The sequence below is a fragment of the Lontra canadensis genome, unplaced genomic scaffold, assembly GCF_010015895.1.
Source record: "Lontra canadensis isolate GAN:19392208 unplaced genomic scaffold, GSC_riverotter_1.0 scaffold8, whole genome shotgun sequence".
Lineage (NCBI taxonomy): Eukaryota > Metazoa > Chordata > Mammalia > Carnivora > Mustelidae > Lontra > Lontra canadensis.
This window is the reverse complement of record NW_022631002.1, coordinates 35,002,042-35,024,531: the sequence shown is the minus strand read 5'-3', so window position 1 is coordinate 35,024,531 and position 22,490 is coordinate 35,002,042. Positions and strand designations below refer to the sequence as shown.

At 38.2% G+C, this 22,490-nt stretch overlaps 1 protein-coding gene and 1 pseudogene across 4 annotated transcripts in view; one reads left to right on the top strand and one right to left on the bottom strand.

Annotated features, from left to right (window-relative positions):
• Positions 1–22,490, bottom strand: part of NETO2 (neuropilin and tolloid like 2) — a 63,781-nt gene that overhangs the window by 18,535 nt on the left and 22,756 nt on the right. For all 4 annotated transcript variants that reach the window (XR_004382280.1, XM_032854568.1, XM_032854571.1 and 1 more), the window contains exon 7: positions 6,076–6,304. Coding sequence is in view for 3 of the 4 variants with exons in the window: in XM_032854568.1 (XP_032710459.1) it covers positions 6,076–6,304 (229 nt within the window). In the remaining variant the exon portion in view is untranslated. The remainder of the gene's footprint in view (positions 1–6,075; positions 6,305–22,490) is intronic.
• On the top strand, positions 9,418–10,435 carry LOC116865933 (annotated as a pseudogene).

Genomic DNA, 22,490 nt, shown 5'->3' with positions numbered 1-22,490 from the left:
TCTGAACACCTAGAAACTTAACAGATTGTTCAATTCTATGAACAGAAAAGAAAATTTGAATAGATCAAATATTTTTGATATATATTTGAATAGATCAAATAAATAGATACTTTCTAGAAGGTATCATATGACTTGGTTAGTGTGTATTTTTCTGGGGTTGTTGTTAGCCTTCCAGCACTTTGTTCTGTCATTCATCTATTCTTCTCCAGACAAAATGACAAGGCAGAAAAACTCACCTCAAAAAAAAAAAAAGAAGAGGCAGTAACAACAGCTAGGGACCTAATCAATATGGACATTAGTAAGATGTCAGAACTAGAGTTCAGAGTGACTATTAAAAAGATGCTAACTGGGCTTGAAAAAAAGCACAAAAGATAGTAGAGAATCACTGGAGAAATAAAGTCCCTTTCTGGAGAAATAAAAGAACTAAAATCTAACCAAGTTGAAATCAAAAAAGCTATTAATGAGGTATAATAAAAATGGAGGCTCTTAATGCTAGGATAAATGAGGCGGAAGACTATCACTATATTAGTGATATAGAAGACTAAATGATGGAGAATAAAGAAGCTGAGATTAAAAAAAGAGAGATAAACAACTACTGGATCATGAGGGGAGAATTTGAGAGATAAGTGATACCATAAAACAAACAATATTAGAACAATTGGGATCCCAGAAGAAGGAGAGAGAGAGAGGGGTAGAAGGTATATTGCAGCAAATTATAGCAGAGAACGTTCCTAATTTAGGGAAGGAAACAAGCATCAAAATCCAGGAGGCACAGAGAACCCCCCTGAAAATCAATAAAAATAGGTCAACACCCTGTTTATCTAATGGTAAAACTTACAAGTCGCAGAGACAAACAGAAAATCCTGAAAGCAACTCGGGGCAAGAGGTCTGTAACCTACAATGGTAGATAAATTAGATTGGCAGCAGACCTATTCACAGAGACCTGGCTAGCCAGAAAGGACTGGCATGATATATTCAGAGCACTACATGAGAAAAATATGAAGCCAAGAATACTATATCCAGCTAGGATGTCACTGAAAATAGGAGAAATAAAAAGCTTCCAGGACAAACAAAAAATAAAAGAATTTGCAAACACCAAACCAATCCCACAGGAAATACTGAAAGCGGTCCTCTAAGCAAAGAGAGAGCCTAAAAGTAACAGACCAGAAAGGAACACAGATGATATACAGTAACAGTCACCTTACAGGAAATACAATGGCACTACATTCATATCTTTCAATAGTTACCCTGAATATAAATGGGCTAAATACCCCAATTAAAAGACACACATCATCAGAATGGATAAAAAACCAAAACCCATCAATATGCTGTCTACAAGAAACTCATTTTAGACCCAAAGACACCTCCAGATTTAAAGTGAGGGGGTGGAAAACAATTTACCATGCTAATGGTCATCAAAAGAAAGCCAGGGTGGCAATCCTTATATCAGACAAATTAGATTTTAAGCCACAGACTATAATAAGATATGAGGGAGGACACTATATCATACTTAAAGGGTCTGTCCAACAAGAAGATCTAACAATTTTAAATTTCTATGCCCCGAACATGGGAGCAGCCAATTATATAAACCAATTAATAACAAAATCAAAGAAACACATCAACAATAATACAATAATAGTAGGGGACTTTAAGAGCACCCTCACTGAAATGGACAGATCATCTAAGCAAAAGATCAACAATAAAGGCTTTAAATGACACACTGGACCAGATGGACATCACAGATATATTCAGAGCATTCCATCCCAAAGCAACTAAATACACATTCTTCTCTAGTGCACAGGGAACATTCTCCAGAACAGATCACATCCTGGGTCACAAATCAGGTCTCAACCGGTACCAAAAGACTGGAATCATTCCCAATGAAATGCACTTGAAAACAAGTGCATGTTTTCAGACCACAATGCTTTGAAACTAGAACTCAACCACAAGAGGAAAGTTAGAAAGAACTCCAATACATGGAGGGTAAAGAGCATCCTACTAAAGAAGGAATGGGTCAACCAGGAAATTAAAGAAGAATTTAAAAAATTCATGGAAACAAATGAAAATGAAAACGCAACTGTTCTTTGGGATGTAGCAAAGAGAGTCCTGAGAGGAAAGTATATAGCAATACAAGCCTTTCTCAAGAAACAAGAAAGGTCTCAAATACACAATCCAACCCTACACCTAAAGGAGCTGTAGAAAGAACAGCAAAGAAAGCCTAAACCCAGCAGGAGAAGAGAAATAATAAATATTAGAGAAGAAATCAATGAAACAAAAGAACAGTAGAACAGATCAATGGAACTAGGAGCTTGTTCTTTGAAAGAGTTAATAAGACTGATAAAACCCTTGGTCAGACTTATCAAAAAGAAAAGAGAAAGGACCCAAATTAATAAAATCATGAATGAAAGAGGAGAGATTACAACCAACACCAAAGAAATACAAACAATTACAAGAACATATTATGAACAACTATACGCCAGCAAATTTGACAATCTGGAAGAAATTGGTGCATTCCTAGAGATGTATAAACTACCACAACGGAACCAGGAAGAAATAGAAAACCTGAACAGACCCATAACCAGTAAGGAGATTGAAGCAGTCATTAAAAAATCTCCCAACAAAACAAACAAGAGCCCAGGACCAGATGGCTTCCCAGGGGAATTCTACCAAACATTTAAAGAGGAATTAATAGGGGCGCCTGGGTGGCTCAGTGGGTTAAAGCCTCTGCCTTCGTCTCAGGTCATGATCCCAGTGTCCTGGGATCGAGCCCCACATGGGGCTCTCTGCTCAGCAGGGAGCCTGCTTCCTCCTCTCTCTCTGCCTGCCTCTCTGCCTACTTGTGATCTCTGTCTGTCAAGTAAATAAATAAAAAATCTTAAAAAAAAAAAAATAAAAAAAAAATAAAGAGGAATTAATAGCTATTCTCCTGCAACTGTTGCTAAAAATAGAAATGGAAGGGAAACTTCCAAACTCATTTTATGAGGCCAGCATTACCTAGATCCCAAAACCGGGCAAGGACCCCATCAAAAAGGAGAATTAGGGCGCCTGGGTGGCTCAATGGGTTAGGCCACTGCCTTCAGCTCAGGTCATGATCTCAGGGTCTTGGGATCGAGTCCTGCGTCGGGCTCTCGCTCAGCAGGGATCCTGCTTCCCTCTGTCTCTGTCTGCCTCTCTCCCTACTTGTGATCTCTGTCAAATAAATAAATAAATAAAATCTTAAAAAAAAAAAAAGGAGAATTATAGGCCAATATCCCTGATGAACATGGATGCAAAAATTCTCACCAAAATACTAGCCAATAGGATCCGACAGTACATTAAAAGGATTATTAACCACAACCAAGTGGGATTCATTCCTGGGCTGCAAGATTGGTTCAACAACTGCAAATCAATCAGTGTGATACACTACATTAATAAAAGAAAGAACAAGAACCATCTCAGTAGATGCCGAAAAAGCACTTGAGAAAGTACAGCATCCTTTCTAATCAAAACTTGTCACAGTGGAGGGAGAGAGGGTTCATACCTCAGTATCATAAAAGCCATCTATAAAAAACCCACAGCGAATATCATTATGAATGTGGAAAGACTGAGAGCTTTTCCCCTCAGGTCATGAACCCAGGGCTGTCCACCATCACCACTGCTATTCAATGTAGTCTAGAAGTCCTAGCCTCAGTGATCAGACAACAAAAAGAAATAAAAGGCATCCGAATCGGCAAAGAAGTCAAACTCTCACTCTTTGCAGATGATATGATACTTTATGTGGAAAACCCAAGACTCCACTCCAACTAGTAGAACTCATACAGGAATTCAGTAAAGTGTCAGGATATAAAATCAATGCACGGAAATCAGTTGTATTTCTACATATCAACAACAAGATAGAAAAAAGAGGAATTAAGGAGTTGATACCATTTCCAATTCTACTCATAAGCATAAGATACCTGGGAATAAATCTAACCAAGGAGGCAAAGAATCTGTACTCAGAAAACTTACAGAGTACTCAAGAAAGAAATTAAGACACAAAGAAATGAAAAAACATCCCATGCTCATGGATCGGAAGAACAAATAATGTGAAAATGTCTATACTATCTAAAGCAATCTACACGGTTAATGAAATGCCTATCAAAATACCACGAAGGTTTTTCAAAGAAATGTTGAAAAAGAAAACCAAAGTTGGTGGCATCACAATTCCAGACTTCAAGCTTATTACAAAGCTGTCATCATCAAGATCGTATGGTACTGGCAGAAAAACAGACACATAGATCAATGGAACAGAATAGAGAGCCCAGAAATGGACCCTCAACTCTATGGTCCTCTAATTTTCGACAAAGCAGGAAAGAATGTCCAATGAAGAAAAGACAGTCTCTTCAACAAATAGTGCTGGGAAAATTGGAGAGCCACATGCAGAAGAATGAAACTGCACCATTTCCTTACACCACACACAAAACCAGATTCAAAATGGATGAAAGACCTCAGTGTGAGAAAGGAATCCATCAAAATTCTAGAGCAGAACACAGGCAGCCACCTCTTCGACCTCAGCCACAGCTACTTCTTCCTAGAAACATCGCCAAAGACAAGGGAAGCAAGGGCAAAAATGAACTATTGGGACTTCATGAAGTTCAAAAGCTTTTGCACAGCAAAGGAAACAGTCAACGAAACCAAAAGACAGCTGACAGAACGGGAGAAGATATTTGCAACTGACATATCAGATACAGGGCTAGTACCCAAAATCTAAGAAGAACTTATCAAACTCAACACCCAAAGAACAAATAATCCAATCAAGAAATGGGCAGAGGACATGAACAGACATTTCTGCAAAGAAGACATCCAGATGGCCAACAGACACATGAAAAAGTGCTCCACATCACTCAGCATCAGGAAATACAAATCAAAACCTCAATGAGATACACCTTACACCAGTTAGAATCGCTAAAATTAACCAGTCAGGGAAAAACAGGTGTTGGCGAGGATGTGGAGAAATGGGAATCTTCCTACATTGTTGGTGGGAATGCAAGCTGATGTAGCCACTCTGGAAAACAGTGTGGAGGAGGTGCCTCAAAAAGTTGAAAATAGAGCTACCCTATGATCCAACAATTGCACTACTGGGTATTTACCTTAAAAAGATACAAATGAAGTGATCCGAAGGGGCACGTGCACCTGAATGTTTATAGCAGCAATGTCCACAATAGCCAAACTATGGGAAGAACCTAGATGTCCACCAACAGATGAATGGATAAAGAAGATGTGGTAGATATACACAGTGGAATACTATGCAGCCATCAAAAAACTCCAAAGTCTTGCCATTTGAAATGACGTGGATGGAATTAGAGGGTATCATGCTGAGCAAAACAAGCCAATCAGAGAAAGACAATTATCATATGATCTCACTGATATGAGGAATTTGAGAAACAAGACAGAGGATTATAAGGGAAAGGAGGGAAAAATGAAACAAAATAAAACCAGAGAGGGAACGAAACTTTATCTCAGGAAACAAACCGAGGGGTTGCTGGAGGGGAGGGTGAAGGGATGGGGTGATGGACACGGGGGAGGGTATGTGCTATCCATAATGCTGTGAATTGTGTAAGACTGATGAATCACAGACCCGCACCCCTGAAGCAAATAATACATTATATGTTAATTTAAAAAAACTTAAAAAAAACCAACCTCGTTCTATTTTTATAACTTTAAATAAGCTTAAAATTATTTAAAAATAAAAAGTTAGAAACAAAGAAAACACAGCCTTTCTGAATTTTGATGAGCATAGTTTGGTAGATTCATAATTATACACCAAACTGAATTAAACCACTGGTAATTATTTTTAATTTTGAAAATCTTGAAAGGAGTTTCCACTTTCTGCGTCCCCTATTCTGTGTACACCTCTATAATAAGGCAGTGTTGCAATTTATGTTTTGACATGGTTTCTCACCCAGGACAGTTAATTCCTTGAGAATAGGGACTCCGACTTAGTTATCTGTACATTCTCTTTGACTTGCAGTCTTTGTCAGAAGGAAATGCTCAATAATTGAATTCTGAATGAATGAAAATTGTGTAGAAGATCTCAATGCTATAGGATTTACTTACGCTCCACAAAGGAAGTAAAGAGCATTCTGAATCTGCTTAGCCGACTACCTTCATCTGCCCACATTCGGATCACTCCAACTCCTGTTTTCAGCATCACATCATTGGCCACAGTGCTGCAAAACTTAGCCTTCAGATTTTCAATGGAACTGCTTCCATCATAAACTGCAACGAAGTTTCTCTTGCATTCATTCGAGTGCTCCATTTGATAATCTAGGAACCTCAAATAAATCTGTAACATTAAAACAGAGAAAAACACTGCTTTTGCAAAGATTGAGTGTTGGATTTCTGACTATCCAGTCGACATGGTAGAAATATAGAAATATGACAGCTGACAGGAGCAAAAGAGTTAAAGGCTGGTGCCTAAGAGTCAAAAGAACCAACACTGAGGGTTTCCTTCTTAATGGGACCAAGCATTAAGGAACCCAAGTTTGTGTTTTGTTTATAAAGAAACTTTTTCTCCACGAGGCTCATTGGGTCTCTTACATAGTTTTCTTATTATGAAAGCAACCTCCTGGTACTGACAAATTGGGAAAATGAAAGAATCACTCTTGCAATTGTTGCGATTTTTTTTTTTCAGTTTTTCTTCACATTTAAAAAACCTAAGTGTAATTTTAAGATACATACATCCTGTAACACATTGAAACCATTTTTATCTTACCTATACTCCTCAATACCACAAACGTTTCCATGATGTCTTGTTGTTTGTTTATCTCCTATTCTTTACTGGACATTTAAGGGATTTTAAGACTTCAACCCATAAGGAACAATTTCTATGTTTTCAGTCAGGAAGATATCAACTGTAGTATCAAAATAAGCACTATTAGTATCTATTTTATTTAGCATCCTCTTTCTTGAAATTTTATAGGCAGCTTGCTACCTGGTACTAACTTCTTAAAATATGCTTGGCCCACTTTTGTTTGAAGATTTCCTTTAGACTGTAGGCTTAGAAATACTGTGAGCGGGGTGCCTGGGTGGCTCAGTGGGTTAAGCCTCTGCGTTCAGCTCAAGTCATGATCTCAGGATCCTGGGATAGAGTCCCGTGGGCTCTCTGCTCAGCGGGGAGCCTGCTCTCTCCCCTCTCTGCCTGCCTCTCTGCCTACTTGTGCTCTGTCAAATAAAATCTTAAAAAAAAAAAAATACTGTGAGCATTACTGCTCAGGTTGTGGACTTAAAAACACATTGTACATATCTCTAGGAGAATGGAATGAAATGATGAAATGGCTATTATTCCTTACAGGCAGGGAGAAAATGAAGGCTCAGTTTGTTAAGAATTTGCCCAAGGTTACTCAGGGTGAGGATTTGACCTGGGTTGGCCCGACTCTACCATTCGTGTTCTTTCCACCCTCTGGGGTGCCTTTTCTGCATGCATGCACAGACAGTTCCCTTTTTGCTCTAGTTGCTCCTCTGTGACTCTACAATTGAAATCTTAGTGAATAGAGAATAAAAATTTCCTTTGTCGTTAAAGACATGAGTATTCATTCTAGTTTCTATTTCTGAGGTAGCAATGTGATGCCACCTCCAACTCTCATTTTAAAGATTTTATTTTTGGGGCACCTGGGTGGCTCAGTGGGTTAAAGCCTCTGCCTTTGGCTCGGGTCATGATCCCAGGGTCCTGGGATCGAGCCCCACATCGGGCTCTCTGTTCGGCGGGGAGCCTGCCTCGCTGCCTACTTGTGATCTGTCAAATAAATACATAAAATCTTAAAAAAAAAAAAAAGATTTTATTTTTAAGTAATCTTTATACCCAACATGGGCTTGAATTCACAACCCCAATATCAAGAGTCACATGGTTCTACTGACAGAGCCAGCCAGGCACCCCAGCCACTGCTTTTTAATTTAAAAGACTTCATGGGGTGCCTGGGTGGCTATCATTCAGCGTCTGCCTTCCAGCTCAGGTCATGATCCCAGGGTGCTGGGATGGAGCCCTGGATTGGGCTCCCTGCTAAGCGGGAAGGCTGCTTCTTCCTCTCCACTCCCCCCTGCTTATGTACCCTCTCTTGCTACCTCTGTCAGATAAATAATATCTTTAAAACAATTAAAAATAAAAGACTTCATATAATAAAAATGTAATATCTGGTATCTCTTCCCACTAAAATACCTTGATGGCATAAAACTAAGAGCAAACAACTAAAAAATATACCTTAAAGGGATAACTTTTGACCAAGTAACTTTGGCTTATTTGAAATGATCAACTTGTTACTTACTTCCAGGAGAATTGTAGAAAATAGGTAATTAAATAGGATTACCAATTCAAAACTTCACACAAAATCTTCATGCATGTATTACATAGAAACAACTTTCCTTACATGTCTCATTAGGACTTGTTAATTTCTCTATTTTTTACATAATTTTAACATTCTGCCTGTGGTTTTGTGGTAATGCGCAAGTATCACCAATACTGTGACTGTCTTCTCTATTAACTGTGAGGCCTTCCAATGAGAGAATCATGTCCTAATTCTATCTAGTGTAATTCTTGCTCATAGCAAGTAATGAATATATGACCAGGTTTATAAAACTATGAACTTGGTAGATCTAAATATAAGAAAAACAAGAAGTCTGAAGTATATCTTCTCTGTTTTTTTAATCCAAAGAAACATGGTTCTATCCAAGGCCATAGTAAATGCTCTTTAAAGGTATTGAACTCAAAAGGTTTAAGTCATAGGACAATGACATTCTTTTCTATTGTGAATGCAGCTCAATATTGAAACAGTTCAGTTCAACTAATTTTCAGAAATCATTTCTAACAAGGGGCACCTGGGTGGCCAGTTAGTTAAGCATCTGACTTTGGCTCAGGTCATGATCTCGGGGTCCTAGAAAATGGCCCTGTATCTCCAAGTCCAGCTCCCTGCTCAGCGCGGAGTCTGCTTCTCACCTGCCTTCTGCCTTCCCCCTGCTTGTGCTCTCTCCCAAATAAATAATCTTAAAAATTTTTTTTCTGACAAATTGAAACAGGGAGGAGACACAAACTACTCTTCTCTGAGCCAAACTGCAAGACCACAGATCTGCTAAAGGCTCCTGGTCTCTTATCACTCCTATACCCTCCTCAGGGAGGTAGAGTGAGTTACCTTAATGGTGGGAAGGGATTCTAATCTCTTTTTCCTTCCCTCTTTCCCTGGACTGGAGAGTAGGTAGCAGTTACCTCAATAAGTGGGTTTTCTCTGCATATGTAAACTTTCCTTGGGCTGGACTGGCCCAGGCTAGACATAGGTGGGAAGTCGAACTGGTGGTGGCTAGGGAATTAGCAAGTCTGATACAACTCTCTCATCAAGCTGGTTCCTCTAGCCCTCTTGTAATAAAGGAGCTATTTGGAATCTCCACATTCTCCATGTGGAGGGGAAAAAGATGCTGTCTATTGGAACACCCCTCCACCTGTCCCCGCCCAATGCAATGAGATCCTCAGAGAGCAACTATGGACATAACCTTGGAGTTACTACATGTTTGGTTCCAGATGATAATAAAGTGAACACTGCAATAAAATGTGTCAAATGAATCTTTTGGTTTCCCAGTGCATATAAGTCAGCTTCTACTATAGCCGGTTAGGCATGCAATAGCATTGTCTAAAAAAAAAAAGAAAAAAGTAAATGCCTTAATTCAAAGGAAAGTCTTGGAGGGTCTTGCCTCGATGTGGATGGCTGCTGACCAGGGTGGTGGCTGCCAAACGCTGGGGTCGCTGTGACAATTTCTTCAAATAAGATAACAATGAAGTTTGTTGCATCAATCTTCTTCCACAAATATTTTCTCTGCAGCATGTGATGCTATTGGTAGCATTTTGCCCACAGAACTTCTTTTATCTTTAAATTCAATTAACTAACATGTTATTTGTTTCAGGGGTACAGGTCTGTGATTCATCAGTCTTATATAATAATACCCAGTGCTCGCTTTTACGAAGGTGGCGCCGAAAGCTAAGAAGGAAGCCCCGGCCCCTCCCAAAGCCGAAGCCAAAGCAAAGGCTTTGAAGGCCAAGAAAGCGGTGCGGAAAGGCGTCCACAGTCACAAAAAAAAGAAGATCCGCACGTCACCTACGTTCCAATGACCCAAGACTCTGCGTCTCCGATGGCAGCCCAAATACCCTCAAAAGAGCGCCCCCAGGAGAAACAAGCTTGATCACTATGCCATCATCAAGTTCCCCCTGACTGCTGAGTCGGCCATGAAGAAAACAGAAGACAACAACACACTTGGGTTCATTGTGGATGTCAAGGCCAACAAGCACCAGATCAAACAGGCTGTGAAGAAACTCTATGACATTGATGTAGCCAAGGTCAACACCTTAATCAGGCCTGATGGAGAGAAGAAAGCATACATTCGGATGGCCCCTGACTATGATGCTTTGGATGTTGCCGACAAAATTGGGATCATCTAAACTGAGTCCAGCTGGTAAATCTAAATACAGTTTTTTCATGATAAAAAAAAAAAATACCCAGTGCTCATTACAACATATACCCTCACCAATGTCCAACACCCCTCCAATCCCCAGCAACCCTCGGGTGGTTTCCTGAGATTAAGTCTCTTATGGTTTGTCTCCCTCTCTGGTTTTGTCTTGTTTCATTTTTCCCTCCCTTCCCCTATGATAATTCTCTTTCTCTGACTTATTTCCCTTAGCATAATACTGTCTAGTTCCAACCATGTTGTTGGAAATGGCAAGATATCATTTTTGATGGTTGCATAATATTCGTGTATGTGTGTGTGTGTGTGTATGTGTACGTACATATACCACAGTAGAACTCCTTTTAAAATGGAGTCAATCTTCTTAAACCTGCTGCTTCTCCTTTATCAAAGAAGTTTATATAATATTCTGAATCCTCTGTTGTCATTTCAACAGTCTTCACAGCATCTTCACCAGGAATAGATTCCATCTGAAGAAACCACTTTCTTTGCTCATCAAAAGGAGCAACTCTCACATGATATAATGAGCAGTGGGCATTACAGAAGACTGATGAATCACTGACCTCTAACTGTGAAACTACTAATATATTATTTGTTAATTAATTGAATTTATTTATTTTAAAGATTTTATTTATTTGACAGACAGAGATCACAACTAGGCAGAGAGGCAGGCAGAGAGAGAGAGGAAGGGAAGCAGGCTACCGGCTGAGCAGAGAGCCCGATGAGGGGCTCGAGATCCCAGGATGCTGGGATTATGACCCGAGCCGAAGGCAGAGGCTTTAACCCACTGAGCCACCCAGGCGCCCCTGTTAATTAATTGAATTTAAATAAAAAAATAAATTCATCCTAAATCCAAATTAAAAAAAAAAAAAGATCAACTCCTCATCAGCTCAAGTTTGATCATGAGATTGCAACAATTCAGGCACATGTCCAGGCTCCACTTCAAAATCTAGTTCTCTGGCTGTTGCCACATCTGCAGATACTTCCTCCACTGAGGTCTTGAATCTTTAATTTGTAAAACATGCAGTATTTGTGAAGCACAATAAAAGGAGGTATGCCTGCATAGCATTCCAGATCAAAAGGAGACACCGGATAATTGGCAATGCAACGGACTCCCTGACATTAGATCCCTGTCTTACGGTGGACATAAAATCAATTCTTAAATGTAAAATCTAACACACACAGATTAAAATTATAGAAGTGTAGTTCTATGACCTTTGTTTAGGAAAGTTTATTTAAAGCAAACACAGAAGACACAAAGCATAAACCATAAAGATTATCAATTTTATTATATAAAATAGATTTGACTTTGAGAACCAGCCAAGATGAAACACAGTATGGCTTATTTCTCTTATTGCAACTAAAAACTGAGGATAAAATATGAAAAGCAACTACATGAGGATTCTGGAAAGTAAAAGGTGGGCGTCGATGGGAAGTCAAACTTGAAGGACCCATAAAGAGGGTGACACTCAGTTTTTTCCTGGTCTCCTGGGCTGATATTCATGGAATTCAGGGAACTCAGAGAAAGCACTGCAGCCATAAGACTGAGAAAGGGACCCTTCCCAGCTGAAGAGCGGGGTGAGGCAGAGATTTCTGGCTTGTTTTTCCCACTCTATCAGCTCTGCTCAAGGTCAGCACCAGTCAGGGATCTGCATGCAGCAGCTATAGAGCAACTAAAACCCAAGAGAAATCCCATCTCTTTAATTAGCAGAACTGAGAAAGGATAGGATGTTGGGAGATTATGGAGGGAATCACCATTATTTTTTTTCTCTTCTCTTAGTCACTCAAAACTCCTAACAGTTAGGAGGCAGAAACTGAAGGAAACTTATCTTTCTGGCCACCAGAGGAAATGAGAAAAGGAAACCATGTTATCTGGAGAATGTGAAGGAATTCTTGGAGAAGAGGGAGTTAAAGAAAATGCACTAGTTCTGGCTTACCCCTAAGCTGTGTATTCATGAAACAGAACTAAAGAAACATGACAAAGGTGTTGAGAATGAGATTCTAGTACAAGCCACTGTCCAAGTCCCTGAGTGGGGCATGGCCTGGGCAAGTCGACACAGCACAGCAAAGACTATGAAGACGACAAACACTGGAACCACCACCCACAAAAAGTGACAAGGTACGTGCAATCTGAATCTAATTGGGTAGTTGGTCTGACAAAAATAAAATGAATAACAAAAATCAACATTTCCCAGGTATTTTTAACAGGACCCAGAGTCTCACAGTGTTATATTTAAACTGTCCAGCCATAATAAAAAAAAAAAAATTACTCACATATAAAGAACAAGGAAATGTGATTAGTTCTGAAATGAAAGAAGAGTCAAGAGATCCCAGCCCTAAGAGGACTCAGATATTGGAAACTGCCAAAGACTGGAAGATTTTTTTTTCCCCTAATAAAGAGAAAGAGAGAGAGACTTTTAAGCAGGCTCCATGCCCAGTGCAGAGCCAGATGCTGGGCTCACTCTAATGACTCTGAGATCATGACCTTAGCTGAAATCAAGAGCTGGATGCTTGACTGACTGAGTCACCAAGGCGTCTCAGAATTGCCAAACACTTTAAAGATTTTATTTATTTATTTGACAGACAGAGACCACAAGTTGGCAGAGAGGCAGGCAGAGAGAGAGAGAGGAGGAAGCAGGCTGCCTGCTGAGCAGAGAGCCCGACGCGGGGCTCGATCCCAGGACCCTGGGATCATGATCTGAACCGAAGGCAGAGGGTTTAACCCACTGAGCCATCCAGGCGCCCCAAAATTGCCAAACACTTTAAAGCAATTATATAAATATGCTCCATGAGGTAAAGGCAAACACTAAGGGAGTAGAAAGACCACAATGGAGAAATAGAAATTATGAAAAAGAACCTTTAAGTTTATGAAAACTTTAAAACTGAAGTGAAACTTTAAAACTGAAACTGAAACTGAAAAATATCTGAAATTTTAAAAAAATTCACTCTATGGGCCGAAGAAGAGAATGGGGATGACAGAGTTAAGTCAGTAAACTGGAAAATGACTCAGGAGAAACTCTAATATGAGATACTGAGAAAAAAGGATTGAGGGCAAATGAATACAGTCTCAAGGACCTGTGGAACTATTTCAAAAATGTCACTTAAGTCTCAGAGGGAGGAGAGGTTGCTACAGAAAAAAAATATTTGAAGAAATAACTGCTAAAAATGCCCCAAGTCTGGTGAAAGGCAAAAATTTACAGATTTAAAAAGCTCAGCAAACACCAAACAGGAAAAAGCAAACAAAAAAACATGGCCTACAGACATCAAAATCAAACTACTTAAAATCAGAGATTTAAAGTCTTGAGATCTGACAGAAAAATGATGCATTTTGTAGAAGCAAACGATTTGAGTTTGGATTGCTCTTCAGAAATCATCAAAGCCAAGGACAGTGCAACAAAATTTTTAAGTGCTGAAAAAAAGAACTTGTGAACATCAGAATTTTGTACCCAGCAAACATATTCTTTCAGGAATGAGGGCAAAATAAGTAAACACCCTGGTGAAGACTTAAGAGACTTAGAAAATTTGTTGTATACAGATCTGCAATAAAAGGAATGCCAAAGAAAGTTCTTTAGATAAAAGAGGAAGGATACGTTAATGAATCTTAGAACTTCATGAATGAAAGGAAACATAAATGGTAAATATCTGGATAAATATAAACCATCAAGAATAAAAAAAGAGGCTATCACTATAGACCTTACCAACATTAAGGGAAAAAGAAGGGCACTGGGCTGGCTCAGTCAATGACAACTCTTGATCTTGCGGTTGTAAGTTTGAGCGGTGTAAACAAGAATAAAATAAACAAATTTTATTTGTATATATAAACAAATAAACAGCGAACAGCTCTATGACCCCAAATCAGATAACTCAGATGAAAATGGACTAATTCCTTAAAAGGAACAAACTGCCCAGACACTTCTAACAAGAAATATGTAAACTGAATGGCCATATATTTATAAAAAATAATGAATTCATAATTTAAAACCTTACAAAAAAGTCTCCAGGCCTAGATGAATTCATAAACAACTTATAACAAACATGTAAGGAAGAAATTATGCTAATTCTTCACAACCTCTTCCAGGAAGATGGTGCATTTCTAAACTCACAAGACCAGCATTACTGTGACACCACCAAAGACAGAAGGAAACTACTCATCAATATTCCTGTGATTTATAATAAAAAATATATATATTTGAACTTTGTCTCTGTTTCTGGCTCAGACCTCCCCAAACCTTGGAATTTCCTGAGCAATAAGAGCAGCGGGAACATGTTCTATTTGGTCTCTTGTCCTCAGTTCCTGAAAATATTCCAGCCATTGAGTTGAAACAGGTATCCCATTAATCATAACAAGTCCCTTTCAATGACAACTGACTTCCTATTAATGAGGTTATCTTCTGGAAATCCCTTAGGGATGGGGACTAGTTACTAAGGGAAATAACCATGAGTTGAGGGCTTAAACTTTCAGTTCCATGGCGATTTCCCTGGAGGGGAGAGGGGCGGGGATGGAGGTTAAATCAAGCACCAATGTCAGTGATTTAATCAACCATGGTTATGTAGTAGCCTCCATAAAAACTCAGAAGGATAAGGTTTGAAAAAGCTTCCAAGCTGGTGAATCAGAATGTTTCCATATGCCATCATGCCAGGCCCCCCACCTCATGGGGGAGGGAAGCTCCTTTGTTCACAACCTCACTGTGTCTTTTCATATGGCTCTTGAATCTTACCCTTTAATATGCTCTGTAATTAACTGGTAATTTAAGTAAGAACACTGTTTCCCTGAGTTCTCTAAGTCTCCCTAGCAAATTAATCAAACGCAAGGAGGGGCTCCTAGAAACCTGATTTCCAACCAGTTGGTCAAAAGCACAGGTGACAATGACAACTTGGACATGAAACTGGCATCTGAAGTAGAGGCCAGACTTGTGGGACGGAGCCCCCAATTCTTAGAATATGGTGCCATTTCCAGATCGATAGTGTCAGACCTGAGCTGAATTGTAGGATACCCAGCTGGTGTCTGAGAACTACTTGGTGGTGTGGGGAAAAACCCCACTAGTTGGAAGTGGTGTCAGAATCATCAGCCAGAAAAGCAGCAACATATAAAAAGTATAATACTTTCATGTAATCATAACCAAATATAGTTTATCCTAGGAACACAAGGCTGGTTTAAATTTTGAATAATCAATGTAAGCCACCATTATAAAGAGACTAAAAAAGAAAAGTTATATGATCAAAATCTCAGAAAAACAGAGAACTTCTGTAACCTGGTAAAGGACAGCTACAAAAACCCAGAGCTGACACCATACCTCATGGTGAAAATCTGAATGCTTTCCCCCTCAAACTCCGTAACAAGTTAAGTCCTAATCAGCACCATACCGGAAGCTACAGAGCACAGAAGTGTAGACTTTAAAGCTCCAATAATCAAGACAGTGTGGTACTGACAGAAGGAGACCCATACATACAAAAAACAGAATACAGCCCAGAAAGAGATTCTTACAAATAAAACTATTATTATTAACAGAGATACAAAGGCAATTCAATGGAAAGGATAGTCTTCAACAAATGGTGCTGGAAAAATCAGTCATCCCTAAGAAGGAAGGAAGGAAGGAAGGAAGGAAGGAAGGAACAGCGGAACCTTGAGCTATACCTAGTACCTTATACAAAAATCAACTCAAAATGGGTCATAAATATAAAATTATAGAAGTTTCAGAAGGAAATACAGGGACCAAATCCTTATGACTTTGGGTCAGGCAGATGTATACAGCTCTTGGAATACATCAAAGGAAAATTCATTAAAAAAATTTACAATTTGACTTCATTAAAATTAAACTTTTTCTCTGTGAGAGATACTGTTGAGTGAAAAGAAAAGCCACCGACTGGTAGAAAATGTTTGCAAATCACTTGCCAGAACACTTCTTTAATCCAGAACTCAAAAGTAAGAGTACCGTAAGAACAATAAGAAAACTACCCAATCTTAAAATGGGCATAGGAGACACTTTACCCAAGATTTAGACATTACAAAACTTCAAGTTAAAACCTGATGATAACCAAGTGCTGAGAACTATGTAGAGCAACTGAAAATCTGACAACACTTCTTGTGGAAATGCAAAACAAAATAACCACTTGGGAGAACGGCTTGGTGGTTTCTTACAAAGCTACCATGTGAATCAGCAGGCTCAGGGATGGATATCCAGAAAAATGAAAAAAAATGTTTACACGAAACCTGTACGGAAATGTTTATAGCAGTTTTATCAATAATAACCAAAAACTGGAAACAGTCCAAATGTTCAGATGGTAAGAGTAAGCTACAATATATCCATATAATAAAATTTGCTCAACAGTAAGAGGGATAAGCTAATTGGTCCATGCAGTAACAGGAATCTCAAATGCACCATATTATATTAAAGAATTCAGACTCACACAAACTGTGTGATTCTCTTTATATGAAGTTTTGGAAATGGTAAAACTATAGAACAAAAGATCATCAGTTGCCAGGGATCAAGACTGAAGAGAACGCCTGGGTGGCTCAGTCAGGTAAACCTCTGCCTTTGGCTCAGATCATGATCCCCAGGTCCTGGGACTGAGTCCCACATCAGGCTCCTTGCCCAGTGGGGATACTGCTTCTCCCTCTGCTTGTATGTTCTCTCCCTCTCTCTCTCTGACAAATAAATAAAATTCTAAAGAAATAAGTAAAGATTGAAGGTAGGTTTTGACTGCAAAGGAAGAGCATGAGATAATTTCCCTGGGGTGATGAAACTGTTCTTGATTCTGGTGGCTGTCAAAAAATTTTCCTGTAGGTTGACATGACTGAGTGTCCTGACACAACCAAGTGTCAGCAAGGATTGAGTAAAGGAAATGCTCTTAACTTGCTTTAAAAGGATAAACTGCCAAAAACACTTTGGAAAACCTTTTGACATGCTCTGGTAAAGCTGAAAATGGTCACACTCCACAAGAACTGCACTTCTGGATATATAACCATACAAAATCATCATAGATGAGCATAATAAAAATACAAAAATTGCTACAGCATTATTTAATATATTATTAAAATGTGAAAGTAGGGGTGCCTGGGTGGCTCAGTCGGTTGAGTAACCGACTCTTGATTTTGGCTCAGGTCATGCTCTCAGGGTTGTGGACTCAGTGGGGAGTCTGCTTGAAGTTATCTCCCTCTGCACCACCCCCCATAAGCAAATCTTAAAAAAGTAAAACTAAATGTCTAAAAGGAGAATGGATAGTGATTTCTACAAGTGATACAAAACTTTAAAGTATAAGAATAATGTATATTTTCATAGTACATAAATATGAAGATATAGAACTGCATATAGGAATTATAAAACTCAAACTCACAATAGGGTATGTAAGAAAGATAATGGGAACACAGATTTCCTCTATACCTGTAATATTATATAGCTTTTACTTTCTCATTTGATAGTATTTAATTTTCTAAGTGTTTAAGAAATTAAATAATATTTCTCAGATCTTGATTTTTCTTTGCCAGGGGGAGGTGGAGAATGAGATGGGCAAGAGATCCTGCTCTCTTTACCAAGAGGAGGTGGGTAATATTATGTTATTTCAAACACTGAATATTGGAGAATGTAACTTCTTTTTTAAAATATTTTATTTATTTGACAGAGAGAGAAGAGAGCAAGCACATGCAAAAGCAGGGGGAGCTGCAGAGGGAGAAGGAAAAACAGACTTCCCATTGAGCAGGGACCCGACACAGGGTTCGATCCCAGTACCCTGGGATCCTGACTCGAGCTGAAGGCAGACGCTTAGCCGACTGAACCACCCAGGTGCCCCGAGAATGTAACTTTTAATAACTAAATTTTTAAAACTGAAAAAGTTCAAAATACTATACATAGTTGACATGGGAATTGGATCAAATTTTTAAAACTATTGTTAAACTAGATGGGTAAATAAATTTTAGAAATTTAAAGGAAAAAATGTTAAAGACTACCTTGAGAGCCGAATACTCAAAAATGGGATAAACTAGTTAAAGGGTGATGTTTCAGAAAAATCCACTTATAAATATACAAAAGAAGTCACTGGTGTTCAAGTCCATTGTTCTCAATGGCCTTTCCATAAAAATACAGGCATACTGTGCTTCTCAGATACTGCATTTTTTACATATTGAAAGTCTGTGGCAATCCTGTGTCAAACAAGCCTATCAGTGCCATTTTTCCAAAAGCATTTACTCATTTTGTGTCTCTGGGTCACATCTGGTAATTCCCACAGTATTTCAAACTTAGAAATTATTATATGTGAATTGCAACAATCTCATGATAAAGCGTTAACGGGTGAGGAGTTTCTCATGGATGAGCAAAGAAAGTGGTTTCTTCAGATGGAATCTACTCCTGGTGAAGACGCTGTGAGGACTGTTGAAATGACAAGAGGGTTCAGAATATTACATGGACTTAGCTGATAAAGCAGCAGCAGGTTTAAGAAGATTGATTCCATTTTAAAAGAAGTTCTCTGGGTAAAATGCTACCACACAGCATCACATGCTGCAGAGAAGTCGTCTGTGAAAGAAGAGTCAATGGACGCAGCAAACTTGATTACTTATTTTAAGAAACCGTCACCCCAGCCTTCAGCAGCCACCACCCTGATCAATCAGCAGCCGTCCACATCGAGGCAGCAAAAAGATATAGGGCTTGCTGAAAGCTTAGATATTGGTTAGCAATTTTGAGCAATAAAGCGTTTTCGAATTAAGGGATGTATGTTGTTTTAGACACAATACTATTGCATACTTAACAGACTACAGTACAGTGTAAACATAACTTCTGTATGTACTGGGAAACCAAAAAATTCTTTGAGTCACTTTATTACAATATTCGCTTTACTGTGGTCTGGAACAGAACTGGTACTATTTCCAAGGTGTACCTGCACATTTGTTATATACCAAGCTTCCATACATGTGTAGTTTTTTTTACTTAAAAAAAAAACCAAACAAACAAACAAACAAAAAAACAAAACCTGAGATACAGTTCACATATAGTGTTCTATTAGTTTCAGGAGTACCACAGAGATTCAACAATTCCATACATTCTTCAGTGCTCCCCCACGGCAAGTGTAATCACCAAACAACATTATCACAGTACTACTGACTATACTCTGTATGCTGTCCTTTTCGTGTCTGTGCTTTATTTATAACTCAAAGTCCATACCATTTAATTCCCTTTATCTACTTCACCTATTCCCTTACCCACCTCCCCCCAGTGACCACCATACATGTATAGTTTTACCTTCTAATTTTATCCAATTTTATTAGTTTGTATATCTCAGACAGTTCCATTCCATCCAACTACCACAACTTTATCTTGAAGGGTAAGCAGCCCCACAGGTTTTTACTCAAAACTGTTATGGTTCTTGTGAACACTTTCTCTTCTATGTGAATTCTGGAATTAGCCTGCCATCTTCCCTAGAAAGCCCTACTGGGATTTGGACTGGAATTACTTTAAATTGATAAATTAGAGAACAATGAACATTTTTATGATATTGAATCTTCCCATCCATGAAAATGATCTCTATTTCTGTAGGCCTTCTTTTATGCATTTCAACATAATTTTAAAATCTGCTTCCTGATATCTCCTGATTTGTTCTTATTGTAAATTGTACTTTACAAAGTTTTATTTTCTAACTGCTTTTGGCTGTAATATAAAGAAAAGCAACTGATCTTTACAACCGATGAACTTTTTTCCTTTCTCTCATTTTGTTGCACTGACTAGAATTTCAGAACACCAAACAAAACCTTGACAACAGGCATCCTTGACTTGTTCTGTGCTTACAGGAAGTGCTTTTAAGGTTTTAACATTAATTACAGCATTTGAATTAGGTTTTTGTAGATATTCTTTATCATGATTAAAATGCATTCTCCTATGTTGCAATTACTGTGAGATTTTCATCAATAGGTTTTAAGTTTCATGGAATATTTTTTCTGCCATCTACTGATATATCTGGATTTTCTCCTTTAATCTGTTAATATGAGAAACTACATCATTCAATTTTCTAATATTAAACTAAGAATTCTAGGTCATGATTTCTAAAAAAAACTTTACTAGGTTTAGTTTGTTATTTTAGAGTCTCCCCCCCTCCACTTGACAAATAATCCTGGTTTATAACTCTCCATGTTGGGGCGCCTGGGTGGCTCAGTGGGTTAAAGCCTCTGCCTTCGGCTCAGGTCATGATCCCAGGGTCCTGGAATCGAGCCCCACATCAGGGTCTCTGCCCCGCAGGGAGACTGCTTCTTCCCCTCTCTCTCTCTGCCTGCCTCTCTGCCTACTTGTGATCTCTCTCTCTCTGTCAAATAAATAAAATCTTAAAAAAAAAACAAAACAAAAAACTCTCCATGTTGTTTAGTTTTAATAGAAAAGGCTGGGGAATGTTCTTTTTTTCTTCAATTTTCTGAAACCATTTATATAACATGTTCCTTGAGTACCTGATAAAATCCAATTTGACTATTTTTTTTTTGTTTATATATTTTAAGTACAAAATCAATTTTGTTAACTTGGTAAGATTTTTCAGGTTTTCTATTTCTGATTTAGTTTCTGTAAATTTTATATAACTGTATATAAATATGTGTGTGTATATATATAAATATATACATATACATACACATTATATATTTCAGGAAATTGTCCATTTAGACTAACAAATTTATCAGCAAATAAAATTACTTATATTCTTATAGTCTAAAACAGCATGATTATGGAAAATTTCAAATGTGCAAAAGCAGACAAAATAGTATCATAACCTTGTCCTCATCCCCTAGCTTTACCAGTTATTAACTCAGCCAGTCTTGCTCGAACTATAACCCTCCCACATCTGCCTCTCATATACAGAAACAAATCCCAGAGAGAATTCACATGTCAAGAGTTCTATGTGTATTGTTAAAGACCACTTAAAATATGATCAGTTCTATCATCAAACCAAATAAATAATTTCTTCATATCAAACACCAGTGTTCAGACTTCTGTCTTGTAGTGTTTCCTATTTTTATACTTTGAATCCACAAGTTCATTTGACTTTACATTTCTTTTAATCTATATTCACTGCTTTTTTTTTTCCCCTTTGTCATTTATTGAAGAAACTATATGGTTTTTTTCTCTTTTGTTCAGCAGGTTTTCTTCATAGTTTGTCATATTAAGAATTTTTAAATCTCTGCTATAGTAGATTCATGACCTTTTCTATTTTTTTTTTTTTTTAAGATTTTACTTATTTATTTGAGGGAGAGACAGAAAAAGGGAGCACAAGCAAGAGGAGAGGCAGAAACAAACTCTCTGCTGAGCAGGGAGTTGGACCAGGACCACGTGTGGGGCTCAATCCCAGGACCCTATGACGCTGAGATCATGACCTGAGCCAAAGGCAGTCGCTTAACTGACTGAGCCACCAGGCACCTCTATGACCTTTTCCATTTCTAATTATTTAGGTCTTTCTGACTAAATCAATCTTGGCAGAGGTGTACCTATAGTTATTTTTTACAAAGGGCCAGCTTTTGGCTTTGTTGATTCTTTTTAAAATACCATTTATTTCTGCTCTCATTAACTACCTTTTCTTTGGATTTCTTTGGTCATTCTTTTAACTTGAGTTGAAACTCGCTCATTAAATTTAAACTTTTTCTTCTTCTAAAAGAAACATTTATGAAAACTCCCTTAGAGCACTTTTAGCTATATCCCACACACTTTGATATTCTCAATTTTATTATTTTAAGTGTGTTTAAATTTCCACCCTGATTTCATCTGTGACCTATTAATTACTAACTGGTATATTATTAAATTGCCAAACATATGGATTTTAAAGTTATCTTTTGGTTGCTGGTTCCTGATTTAATTGTATTTTTGTCAGAGGGTGCTCTGCATAATATGAAGCACTGGTATTTCAGACTTCTGTTTGTAGTCTAGCGTATGGATCAGAGTTTATAAATGTTTCATGCCTGCTCGCAGAGAATACCTATCTGCTGGATGTTGGGAGTAGGACATGTCTCATCAGGCATACTGTGTTGTTTAAATCTGAGCCTTACCACTTTTTCTGTATGCTTGATTAATTAC